The 13,178-nt window shown below is 42.2% G+C and overlaps 1 protein-coding gene across 2 annotated transcripts in view; it reads left to right on the top strand.

Annotated features, from left to right (window-relative positions):
* Positions 1–13,178, top strand: part of LOC124862584 (trinucleotide repeat-containing gene 6C protein-like) — a 44,121-nt gene that overhangs the window by 22,919 nt on the left and 8,024 nt on the right. The window contains exons 4-12 of one of the 2 annotated variants that reach the window (XM_047356573.1): positions 5,806–8,298; positions 9,706–9,900; positions 10,222–10,388; positions 10,572–10,649; positions 11,683–11,901; positions 12,015–12,161; positions 12,416–12,535; positions 12,666–12,749; positions 12,898–13,132. In XM_047356573.1, coding sequence (XP_047212529.1) covers positions 5,806–8,298; positions 9,706–9,900; positions 10,222–10,388; positions 10,572–10,649; positions 11,683–11,901; positions 12,015–12,161; positions 12,416–12,535; positions 12,666–12,749; positions 12,898–13,132 — 3,738 coding nt within the window. Of the gene's footprint in view, positions 1–5,805; positions 8,299–9,705; positions 9,901–10,221; positions 10,389–10,571; positions 10,650–11,682; positions 11,902–12,011; positions 12,162–12,415; positions 12,536–12,665; positions 12,750–12,897; positions 13,133–13,178 lie in introns of both variants that reach the window. The other variant, XM_047356572.1, reaches the window with a different exon arrangement.

Below are 13,178 nucleotides of genomic sequence, written 5' to 3'. Positions count from 1 at the left end.
TTTTTTTTAAAAGTAGAAAGAAATATTAGGTGAAAGGAAATAGATAACGTTTTGTTTTTTTTAAACAATATTTGGCCCAGTCTAAGTCCAGACATAAATCAAATTAAGAATCTGTGGTAACCCTTGAAAATTGCCATTCACAAGCTTTTTTAATCCAATTTTGCAAAGAGGAATGGGCAGAAAATTCAATCACTGCATGCGCAAAGCTGGTAAAGGCATACCCCCATAGGCTTGCAGTTGCAATTGCAGCAAAAGGTGCAATTTATCAAAAAAAAAAGTATTAATGGATATAACCATTTTCAGATTTGTATGTATGAAAAATTTTGAAAACTCTTATTCATTTTCCTTCAACTTCCCAACTATACACTACCTTGTTTTGAGCAAATTGGTTTTGTATAAATATTTATTGAAGGCACTGTATCTTTATAAAATCTATGTTCTACTTCTTTCAGTTTCCCTGGGTTTACCAAAGAAACATGCTATCTTTGCTACTTGGATGCATTCCCAAAGCAATATTAATTAGCAATGGCTTGCTATATGTGCACAGCTCTACATTGTCTGGAAATCAGGATGTTTCCTGCATCACTCACTCCTCTTTATTTCAGTTAAGCAAAAATGTTGTAGTATTATGCTAAATGCATGCACACAGAGCAGCTAATGGATCTGCTGATATGCAAAATTTTGTGTCCAGCCTGTAGTATGTGATATGTGCCAGTTTCAAAGAACTACAACAGCAATTCTATATTATATATGGGATTCATTTGGTGGCTCCCAAACTCAATAGCAATGGTAATTTGAATCCATTCATGCATGTAGGCTGTTATACTTAATATTTCAGTAAGCGGGCTGTGTGTTGTGATGTTACTTAATAATCAATCAAGTCATTCTGAAAAGTCATATTTTCATTGTTCTTTTGCACTGACTGTGGTTCGTTGGTGATTTTTATGATGCATCAACAGAATGTGAATTTTCTAATCATCAAAGAGGTAATACATTTTTGGGAGGTTTGCACGTTCCCATCCAGGATGATGTTCATCTGGCTGGCGGCATGCATTGTCAGCTCTGTACCATCTAGTCTCTCTGCCCCTTGGGGACTTCATTAAGCCAGGAATTGTACAGCTGAGGCCCACACTGTCCCTCTAGACCACTTCCTACTTCTGTTTCCTGACATCCATCTCTCTTTTATTTTCTATCTTCCACATCGTTCTACCATGCTTAACCACCATTTCCCCTTAGCACTATATGTAGCTCTTGTTGCAAAACAAATTTGATCATTTCAGCCAGAACATTCTCGGAAAGTAATTTGTTTTTAAATTATACAAGAAAGCATAAATCAGTGCAGAAGAGTCCAACACAAGATCAGTCTAATAAACTTAAATCCATCATGAACCTTTTACAATTGCCAACTATAAATTCCTATAAAATAAATGTAACTGAAGCTTCTTTAGTAGTTTGTACTTTACTTTTAGTTGCTACCAACTTCCTGTTCCCCTGGCTTGTAAATATAACATGACAAAAAGGCCTATATCTTTTAGCCACTGCCTAAAATGGGAAAGACAAGAGAATATTCCTTTCATGTGAACCAGATGTGTATTTATCTTCATAAATCAGGAAACCTCTGCAATAAAAAAGCTTCTCAACTAAACTATATATAGTAATAATTACAACAATAATTTAAACGACTCAAACTGTGACTAATAAGGCTGTAGAAGGACTTCTGTTTATCTTAAAGTCATCAACATTGAGGATGAAATCAAAGGAGGTACAAAGAAATAAAAAACAATCACTTAAAGAACTACAGCAATCACTGGCACTTTGGGTTCACCAAGTCTCCATAATAACCATTAGATACTATCTACATACACCTACTGGTTGTTGCTATGAAAAAGCTTTTTTTCTGCCCCACCATCACTTTTGTCAATGTTTGGAGTTAAAAATAAGAACGAGCATTTTGGCAATAAGCAATCCAGGTGGGTTTGAAAAAATTAATTATGTGGAAAAACCTCTAATACTTACTCTTAAGTATGGTGGAGGATTTGTGATGCTGTAGGCCTGATTCTCTCCTAAAGGCCCTGGGATCCTTGTTAGAGCAAATTGCATCGTGATCTCTTTGAAATACCAGGGCATTTGATATGAAAATCTTATGGACTCTATGAAAAACATGAAAATGAGGCATTGATGTTTCTTTTAGTCTTATAATGATCTGAAACATATTGCGAAATCAACACAGAAATGACTGGCCATGGGGTTTAGAATTGACAGGAAGCCCGGTTAGCCTTAACCCAGTCTTGCCTTTGGTCTTCACGGTTGATGGGAGAAGGGATGGAACCACAGCCATAATAGGACCCTGTTTTCCATCTAACATTGACTTATTGTTGTGATGTGAGTACGCCGGGATAATTTGTAAACAATTACGGCGTTAATCCAAAGGGTCCCTGCTCTCTTTTTTTTTTTCCAGCCTACATGACTACCATGTCCACGTCTGTCCACACTGTCCATCTTTTTAGCACCCCTCGCTGTTGTCTACTTCCTTGCAGCTCTATTGCCTTATTTGTAATCAGATCACATATATCTAGCAATTAAATGTGAGCTATCTCCAGATTAAATCATAATAAAGCATATTTTTTCTTTATAAATATAGGATTACTTTGTTTCCATTTTACAGTCCGGTCATATGTTCTTCATAAGTAAGCTTGTGCAAGAAAACTACTCTCTCGAATCTGGAGTGGGCTTTTTAGGAGTTTCTCTTACTCTCATTTGCCTGCCGCTGCTGTACAAGAGGCTCTCCATTGTGGGCGGCAGTGCTAATTGCAGACAGAGCCAAGTATTTAGTGACAGTTTTGAATGGATGAAAGATATGAGGGTAATCCTGGAGTGGTAGCAGTGTCCTCTCCTATGTTTAGTTTTACTTGATTGAGAGTGCTCAATGAAAGTCTACAGTCTAACCCATTTCTCTCTAACGGTCCTGTTCCCTCCCCCAACCAGTCATGTTTCATTGCTTTTCCAGAAAGGGAGAATATCCTCCGTCAGGACAGGAATAGAACATGATATAAATAAAGCCAGAAGGAGTCAATAGATAGAAGAGGACAGACCCAGCCAAAGCAGTGTTGGTGGGAGGGACGGAGCAAGACGGGTGAGGGAGGAAGGAAGGTGTGGAGGAGGTGGGATGGGGGTTGTTTCATGCCGCGCAAGAGCTGTGCAACTTCTTGGCAGCATTTCAGAAATGAGCCTCAGAAGCTTGGTGAGCCGAGCAGACATATTGAGGCAAGGATGGTCGCTGCGTTGCACAAAACCTAGCTCTGTGCAGGATGGTTGGGAGGCACCTCTCCACAGGTATTTTATTGCTGTCTCTTTCCTCTCTTTTTTTCTTTCCTGTCTGTGTATTTCGCTTCTGCCCGTCTCCTCTGCATTGTTTTGGCAGCTTGTATCCACATACAGTCTGGATGAGTACTGTTCACCATTTCAGCTGCAGCGACAGTGCATTTGGAGTGTGTGCAGTGTTGAGTTCCTGCATACTACGTTTATCATTGCGAGCGAGATGTGTGCCATCAAAGCAATAGCGGAGCTGCAGACAGTAGATCAGAGATTTTTGGCTCTCATTCAGCACTGAGAAAATGGCGGCCCTGCACTTTACAGCAGAGAGACACCACAGAACGACAGCGTTGTGTGTCAGAAACACACTGCCCTCTTACCCCCCTCCCTGCTCTCTCACTAAATCTTCTCTCCCTCCTATGTAGTGGCGAGCATTGTGGTAAGCTTGAAAACAGGAGGTGCCACACAAATATTGTCACTTCCCTCATGTACTTGTGACATAATTAGCGTATTTCCATGCAAACTATGTGAGCATGTGAGTGGGTATGTAAACAAGAAGCAATGCAGCATGAGGGATAGCTGTAATAACGCAATAAGGCTGCATTAGCTTCATAATCATAGTCTCTGATGTTCTGTAATAAACAGTATAAGCTTGAGTTTGTCGGAGCAGTTTTACTGAGGGTTAGCGGCTGATTAAAAAAAACAGGGTTTCCACAGATGTTGATGCGATGAAGTAAAGTAGTTGTGCTTCAGGTTAAGTAAAGGTCATGGCTGTTGAGTTAATAAGCTAAAGATGACCATGGTGTAAGAACTTGTCTTTGAATAAATCCAATCTGGTTTTTGAATGCCAGAGCTGTTGATTGTGTGCAACGCTTAAAAACTGCCTTTTTAACCTCATAAGATTTAAATAGTTTAAAAAAATTGATTTCAAGCTTCTAAATAATATATGTTTATTAAATCTGATCATGCTAGAATTGCAGTGTGGTCAGTTTGAAACGTTCATTATGTTATTTAAAATACAACCCTATTTTGCTTTGTAATAACATGTGCAAAACTGACTTTAAAATAACTGATGTACTGTAATTTGAAGTATAAAGTATCATATTTGAAAACAATTTTCTGGGATTGCTCAGTATTTAACAATGTGACAGTCAATCTTAATGAGAGAATTTTCAATGTATGTGATTTTTTTATTTTAACCAATAGTTCTCTGCAGTTTTTGTAGACCTACAGGCACGAACAAATTTGTTGGCATGCTCACTAATGATTTGTAAAACTTTTCAATTATTGAAAATGTAACCATTAAACAAATCAGCCTTTTAATATGGGCATATTTATTCAGTGGGGAAAACATCCTGTAAAGAAATAATTATTTTTTAACAAAACACTGATGGCACAGTACTTGTCAATACTTAGAACGGCCCCTTTTTTGTTTATAGGATAGTTCTTAGTCTTGTCCTACAAGATTTCACAAAGTTGAATACATAAAAAGAAATCAGTGCAAAACGAAATGGTTACAATCTCGCTTCTAGAGTTCAGATACAGAGTCCTTGATTCTCGCTTATGCTCTCTTCATCTTTTCACACTGGTTTTCTACAAGATTTAGGTTTGGGGATTGCGATTACCCTGAAAGGAGGTTGATTTTAGTTCTAATGATGAATTTATGTATTGATTTGGGCATATGTCTTTAATCAATTACCTGCTTAAGAACTCAACGACAATCTATTTTCAGTTTGTAGTTCATGATACCATGCAGTGTATCAAGGGTTACAGGATCTTTGGAAGATAAACTGGCCTTCAGCCTGACAGATCTGCCCACATACTTGACAGTGCTTTCTCTATTTCTCCTATTGCGTCACACCAGAACCACCTGGAAAGATGGTTGCCGAAAAAGTCTGTCTTGGATTCATCTGACCATATCACACTCTTCTAGTTATATTTAGAGTAGAATTTAGAGAGCGCTGCATGTTTTCTTTACGTTTGTCATGGTAGAGCAGAAAAGACTTTTCCTGGAATCCCTCCCAAACAATCAGGCATGAAAATTGTGTCTAATGGATGGTATGGATATATATATATCCAACTATGAGCTTCTGGAATAAAATGTTTACCTTCCTTCCCATGCAAACTAGGAATTAATAAAGATGCTTCAGGATTGCTAAGGGATACCAATAATTGTGCCGCTGTTGGATTTTTTTTTTAAATCAATTGTTTAACACAGAATTTTGTTACACACTGAATAAAAAATAAAAGTTAGCTTTTTTTCTTTTTCAGTTTGAGATTATGCTAATGCATTGAAAGATTAATTTTTAAGTTAATACGTTTTTTACACATCTTTACCAAGGATAACCAGCAAATATGCCTGCATTTGTAAGTAGGCACCTTAGATGCCAACATGGCCTATTAGTTTGACTTTTGAGTGTGATTTGAAGTAATGAAATCATGTCTTGCTGTCCTTGTTTCTTAGTGATTTTTTTTTTTTTTCTCCAATTACAGTACTGCCCCCGCATAGTGGCCAAGGAACCCAGTATGATAACCCCCCCTGGGGACACCTGCCAGCTAACAGAAGTGCCACAAGTGCTGCATCTTCCACCAGTCCCAGTGGCTGGGATCAACTGATAATTGACCAGAAGGATTCAGTGGCTTGGCCTTCTATTACCCTCAGTCAGAGCCAGGCTTCTCCAGTAGGATGCCCTTTGGACACTGACCTTGGTCACCTGACCACCAGCAGCAGTAGTTCAAGCAGTAGTTGTAGTGCAGTGAGTATGGCCACGGGAGCCAATAGTCAGACAGGCCACTTCCCTGCCAATCACCTTAACAGCAAATCCAACAGTGGGCCTAGCCCTGTCAATCATACTGGAACCAGCATGCTCTCAAGTCAGGTTGCAACCAATCGCAGTTGGGGATCTGGGCCAGGATCTTCTCATTGCCCTGCTCAGTCCTCAGTGGGTAATGAAGGGAAGTGTGACAGCCCAGTGGGAGGAGGAGGCAGCAGGGGCTGGGGTTCCTCTTCATCGTCCTCCACCACCAACTTTAACTTGAACCTAAACCCTAATGCCAACCCATCTGCATGGCCCATGTTGGGGCATGATGGAGGAGGCACAGGGGGAGGCAGCTCAGGTGGAGCCAACACCATTTCATCTCCTCAACCTACACCTAATCTCTGTAACCCTCCTGGCCCCCCACCAGCCCAAACCAGTGCCTGTTCTGGAGCCAACAATAACAGCAAGTCTTCTGGGATTGGCAGCGCATGGGGTACCATAATGACTTCTGATGAGTCACACCTCACTCCATCCACAAATGTGTCTTTCAGTTCTGAACCTCAAAACCTTAAAACTGATGGACCAAATCAGACTAAAAAACAAGAACCTCCTAGCCCGATCCAAAACTTGTCCGGTTGGGGCAGCTCATCTGTAGGCTTGAGTCCTATGGGGCAGCCTCAACCAGGGGGTTTACAGGTCAACGGAGAAGATGATAACTCTTTGTGGGGCAACAGTGGCAATTCAAAGCCAACGTCATCAAAGGAAGGACCTGGCTGGGATTCTGCTTGGGGCCATGTGGGGGGTGGAGCTGGAAACTCCGGAGGATGGGGTAAACCGTCGAGTGGAGACAGGGGGAAACAGCACAGTGAAGAGGTCCAGGGAGGCTGGGATGCCCCCAGCTCTCCTCCCCAGGATTCACAAGCCAATACTTGGAGCAGAGCTGTGAGCACAACGGGTGCCAGTGAAGGGAGTAGTGATAGCATGGAAGGATATCCCCGACGGAGAGATGACCCAACCAGAGAAAAAACAGTTCCTCTGCTGCCTGCCCAGGATCTGGACCCCAGGGTGCTGTGCAACACCGGCTGGGGACAGACCCCTGTACGCCAGCACACAACCTGGGACATGGAGGATTCTAAACGCAAGAATGAAGCTGGTACTGAATCATGGGGCCCTGGCCCTGCCACTCCAAGCGATGTCCAGGGACCCTCAAACACTAACACGGGTCCTACTCAGAGGTCTGACCCTGGAAACAAAACTGATGTGCCTGGTTCACAGGGACCTTCTGGTTGGGGTGGAAGCATGGCTGCTTCACATACATCCAGTTCTGGTTGGGGAGACCCACCCACCAATGTAAAGCACCCTGTTGGGCCAAGTGGATGGGGTAACCCTCCAAATGGAGGTCCTTCCAACAGCATACCCAAGAATGGTGCTCAGTCTTGGCGAGAAGAGATATCATCTGGGTGGGATGATTCTCAAGGCAAGTCAACATCCCAGGGCTGGGGAGAGCAACCCAAAACATCAAACTCCTGGGGCAGCAGTGGAGGAAGCAATAACACTGGGGACTGGGGAGAACCAGAAGAGAGTAAAAAGAGTTCCTCTGGCCCTGACTGGGAAGGAGAATCGGGAAACTGGAAGGAAAACAAACGAGACTGGGGAATGTCTACTTCAGGACATGGAGGTTCTGCAGCTGGAAGCAGCGGGGGCTGGGGTGACTCTGCACCACAGCGCCCATGTGGTCCCCCTCAAGGCTGGATGGGCAAGCCCCAGGATGGGCCCAACAGTAACAGCGGAGGAGGGACTATAGGCTCTTGGGGTGGTCCAGGCTCTGTAAAGCCAGGTCCAGGATGGAGTGGTGGTAAGAAAGATCCTTCAAATGAGCCAACGGGCTGGGAAGAGCCCTCTCCGCCTTCAATCCGTCGCAAGATGGAGATAGATGATGGGACCTCGGCCTGGGGCGACCCCGGTGCCTACAATAAGGCAGTTAACCTGTGGGATAGGAACAACCCAGGGATGGTCCAGGCTAAAGCTACGACTGGGGGCAGTAACCCTCCAGGTTCTAGCAACAACCATCCCCACGTTCACAATCACTCCTATCATGGGCCACCTGCACCCTTACAGAACCATAGCCAAAACACTCAAAACCCAGGCCCTGCCAGTGGGGCAGTGGATCCTTCAGTGCAACACCAGTCTGCGACGTCTCACATCAGGGGTCCTCTGATAGCTCAAGGTAAGGTAACATAAGATTGAAATTTTACAATTTGCTACAGTGAGACTTGGCTAGGTTCATTTGCTCACCGCATTTGCTCTGACATTTCAGATTTTAAATCTTTACTTTTTTCACTATTCGAGGTGCCAAACATGAAAGCTATTTAGGCAGTTAGCACAGTGCACCCTTAAGCTCCAATCTGTTAATCCACTTAAGGTAAATCTTGACCCAGTTTGCTCTGTTTGGATTTACTCCTAATCAGTGAGCCACTGGCAGCTCTGGCCATCCAACCTGCTCCTCAAAACAAAACATAACTTTATTGGTAGCCCTGGAAATCAGACTGTGCAGAAAAGGGGTTTACAATATGCCACAGTTTGAGGTAGATCAGAAGTGGTTATATCGAAGCCACCATCTGTCAATAATTGGGTTGAAGATGGTGGCACAAGCCCTCAGGCAGGAAGTAAGGGCAGATTCCCCCTGCTGTTCCCCATTAGAACCTACCTGCTGTTACTGCTGGTAAATAAATCTCAGAACAGGCATTTTTATGTGTTTCTTATACCAAGTGGTTTATAAACAACAAACAATAATTCTTTTGTTCATCACAAGTGTCAGGATATAATAAGAACATGTATTTCTTTAGATCTGTGTAGTTTCTGGCAAGTCGTACCAGAAGGTTCAATGTTATCTATAATTTTGGAGCAGCTTTTAGGACCTGACCTTTTCCTGGTGGGAGAGCTAAGTTGGGCCTGGCAGTGCTGCAGGCGTAACAGCAGCGTCGTGCTTCTCATGCCAAAACTCACTGGGATGAGCCAGATCCTAAATGGGCCCCGCTTACTTCTATCCACAGTCCTGCTCAGCCAAGACGTGTTCTTCCTCCCTGCATGCCTGGCTGGCACTACTCTTACCGAAACATATGATAAATGTCTGATATTCGTCATCAGACAATCCTGTTTTCTTAAAATGAATAATACACTTTTCAGAACATACTATACAAAGTGCTTTACATAAAATGCAAAATAAAACCTTAAAAAATCTAAATCAAACAGTAAAACAGTTAAACTCTGCACATAGACAAAATAATCAAACATTGTTCTTTCAATAATTTGATAAAACTGTTTGCAATAAAAACTCTGAAGCTAATAATTGTGTTTTTAACCTTTAGATAATGGTCCAACACGTTGGAGGGGGTGATTTGTCAGGGTGACAACAAAATGGCTCATTGCAAGGTTTCAAATACTTTGACACTTAATAGTTTGGTATAAAACGATACAAAGTCTTAGGTTTTTTGTCACCTACGCTTTCAAAGTCATGAGAAGTGCTAAAAGAAAGTACCAACGTATCTGTGGTAAAAATTATGTTTCCTGGATCCGAATGGTCTTTTGTGAAGTTTTTTACATGGACTAGCTCCTGTCCTTGTGTGACCTCCAGGTTGGGGAGAGCTTCCCAGCTCCCACACAAAGTCTGAGAGCTCTTGGAGAGAAGCAGCACCCTCTCCAGTCAGCGTGGATAATGGCACATCTGCTTGGGGCAAATCGAGTGGGAGCGCCGGAAGTTGGGGAGATGGCAACCCAGACAACTACGGCAGGGGCAACCCAGCGATGACTACAGTACCTGGCAAACCTGGTAAAAACAAAAAGAAACGCTGTTTATGATCCTGTTTAATATTTCTGAAGAATAATCTGCTCCACTGCTGACTCGTTGCAAGAAAAACTCTTGTTTTTCTTGCGACGAGTCAAGGACATCAGTATGATATAGGAGCTGCCCTTTGGATTCCACCCATAGAGCTGCACTGACCCCTTGTGGCTGATATATTTCAAATGATCGTGTAACTTACATTCTACAAATGCATTTTGTTTTTTACAAGAGATTTCACATTTTCATTACATTTTCTTTTATGTTAATGTGTTTTATAATCTACATTTTTTGCTGTTGTGTGCTTTCCAGCCTCCACACCTATGCAAGATGGATGGGGAGGAGGAGGTGAAGAGCTCAGCCTTTCAGGGGGTCAGTGGGATTCTGAGGAGGGAGACATGTGGAACAGCACAGCCTCCCAGGAGAGCAACTCTTCCTGTAACTCCTGGGGCAATACATCCAAAAAAGGCCCACAGAAAGTATGAAACTCTTAATTACAAACTCAATGTAGATGTTTTTACATTTATGCATAGCGTTTTATGCAGACTAATAAATTTACATCTAGTACACATGTAGTCTAAATCTTTTTTTATGCTCTTTTATTATATTCCTATTACATAGTGTTCATATGCTAATAATTTCCTGTTGATCTTTTTCTTCAGGTGAAGATACCAGGGAAACAGGAAGATGCCTGGATCATGAAACAGCTCATCAAACAGCTCACAGACATGGGCTTCCCTGTGAGTTGAATCATTTTACTCATTTAGTGGTTTAAATGTATTCACCACTGTACAAAACAAACTGTAAAAGTTGAATACAGTGGCTTAAATAATGGTAACATTTAACTTTTTAACATTTTGTCACATTATACCCGTTAAATCAATGTGTTGTATTATGATTTTACATGATGGACTACTAGAAGGTTGTGCATAATTCTGTAGTTGAAGGGAAAGGATGCATGGTCTTTTAGTAAGAATCTTAAAAGTGTGGCATGCTTTTTATTCAGCTCCACTTCCTCTGATACGTCTAAATAGTAGTCAGCTAGTCAATAAATGGAGTACACCTGTAATTTAATCTCAGCTACAAGAGGTCCATAACTCGAATGGGAGAATCTATTGAGAGGGCAACTATGAGTAGTGCACCCCATAAAGCTGACCTTAAAAAAACTCTGTCTGAAGACAAAACCAATGCTGAAAAAAAAAGCCAGAAAGAGTCCTGTTTGCAGTTTTCATGTAGCCGTGTAAGAGACAGTAAACATAAAGAAGGTTCTTTTGTACTCAGAAGATCATATAACCAATGCAGGCTTAGTTGTGATGCAACGCTAGTAAGCCCAAACAGCCAAAAACATGATCGGTTCAACATATTAACCTTTGTGTATCACTGCAGCTGAACTATGTTTGAAATGCATGGCTATTTTTCAAAAACATGTCGCTTTGGTTGTACTTGGAAAACTTTATTCTTACTAAGCTGGTATTTAGTTTAAAAACTCTGACACCTGGTGGAGACAGGCACCAGCTTCCCGGCGACCCACTATGGAAAAAGCGGTAGAGAAAATGACTGACTGACTCTGAACACCACTAGTTCAGATCAAAGCATATTCACGTGGCCTAAATCTAGCTGAAATTCTGTAGCAAGACTTGGATATTGCTGTCTGAAGATAATCTCTACGTATTATTGTCCTTCCTCTACATAATTATACACTGCTTTGTGTTGGTCTGTCACATAAAATTAAAATCAAATATAAGATTTGTGTTTGTTTGCTTTTATTTTCAGAGGGATCCAGCAGAGGAGGCTTTGAAGAGCAACAACATGAACTTGGATCAGGCCATGAGTGCCCTGCTAGAGAAGAAGACCGAGCTTGACAAGCGTGGGATCGGGATTGGCGGCCACGACTACAACAACGGGCTCATCAACAAGCCCATGAGTTGCCCTCGGCCTCCACTACTATCCAAAGACCCCTCAACAGATCCTCGCCTGCCCTTCATTGATAAGGTGATAACTATTGCCATTATTATTTGTGTAAATCTGAAGGTCACATAGGTGGAGAGAATTGCAGAAAGAAAGTAAGGAGCAGGCTGACTGGCTGTGTGAATGTTTTCCAGCAGATGCAGAGTGGAATGTTTGGTGGCGGTGGAGCAGCACAAGCCAGGGTCATGCAGCAGCCGCAGCCGCCTCCTCAGCCACCAGTGCCGCCTCTCAGCTCCTCTCAGCCTAGTCTACGTGCTCAAGTGCCTCAGTTTCTCTCCCCTCAGGTATACTTGTGAAAAATCACTTACATCTATATGTGGCTTTATTCACACGTCACTACATGATCTTATATGTAGGCTGAGCGTCAAAGTGTTTGCATAGAAAATGTTTTAAGTTGGGATTGGTGCCTTCATAGCATTATCAAATAGAAATTAAGAATGCGTTCAGCTGTGACAGCCATGGATAAAAATGAATGAAAACCGGCTGAAAACTAAGAAACATTTCATTGAAGTCTTGTATGTCTAATGTGTTCTGACAGGTTCAAGCACAGCTCTTACAGTTTGCAGCAAAAAACATTGGACTGAATCCTGCACTTTTAACCTCACCAATAAACCCTCAACATATGACCCTTCTGAATCAACTTTACCAGCTGCAGCTGGTGAGTCTTTTAGCTTCATCTGCCTCACTTTCATTGGATAAATCAAAGTTTAAACCCATGTTTCTTAAAGCATTCCTCTATTCTGATGTTAGTTAAATCTTTTTTATTCATGTTTGTACCTCCTTCACAGGCATACCAGCGTTTACAAATTCAACAGCAAATGTTGCAGGCACAGCGCAATGTTTCTGGCCCTATTCGACAACAAGAGCAGCAAGTAAGATTTGCTCTAAACCTTTATTTTCTTCAATGTCCCACTATTTTCTCTAATCACTTTGTCTAATCACAGAAAAATCCAGTGTGAGCGTATATGTTCCACTATACTTTTAGATCCTAACTATGTTTCCATCGTGTTTCTATCCCAGGTTGCACGTACAATCAATAACATGCAGCAGCAGATCCAACAGCACCAGCGTCAGCTGGCCCAGGCTCTGCTTATGAAACAGCAACAGCAGCAGCCCTCCCACTCTGGCCTGCATCCTGGTGGGACCAAAACCTCTCTGGATTCATATCCAGGTCACCCCCAGGCTCCAGTCCTCCCTGACCTGCAGACCAAAGAGCCGCAGTCATCTCCCAACACCTACAGCCCCTATGCTCTCTGTGAGTGTTTGAAACCTTGTTCTGGGACTTTGAGAGGGGTGGTGTT

The sequence above is a fragment of the Girardinichthys multiradiatus genome, chromosome X (assembly GCF_021462225.1).
Source record: "Girardinichthys multiradiatus isolate DD_20200921_A chromosome X, DD_fGirMul_XY1, whole genome shotgun sequence".
Taxonomy (NCBI): domain Eukaryota; kingdom Metazoa; phylum Chordata; class Actinopteri; order Cyprinodontiformes; family Goodeidae; genus Girardinichthys; species Girardinichthys multiradiatus.
Note: the sequence above shows the minus strand (reverse complement) of the source record. Positions and strands in the feature narration are given on the sequence as shown.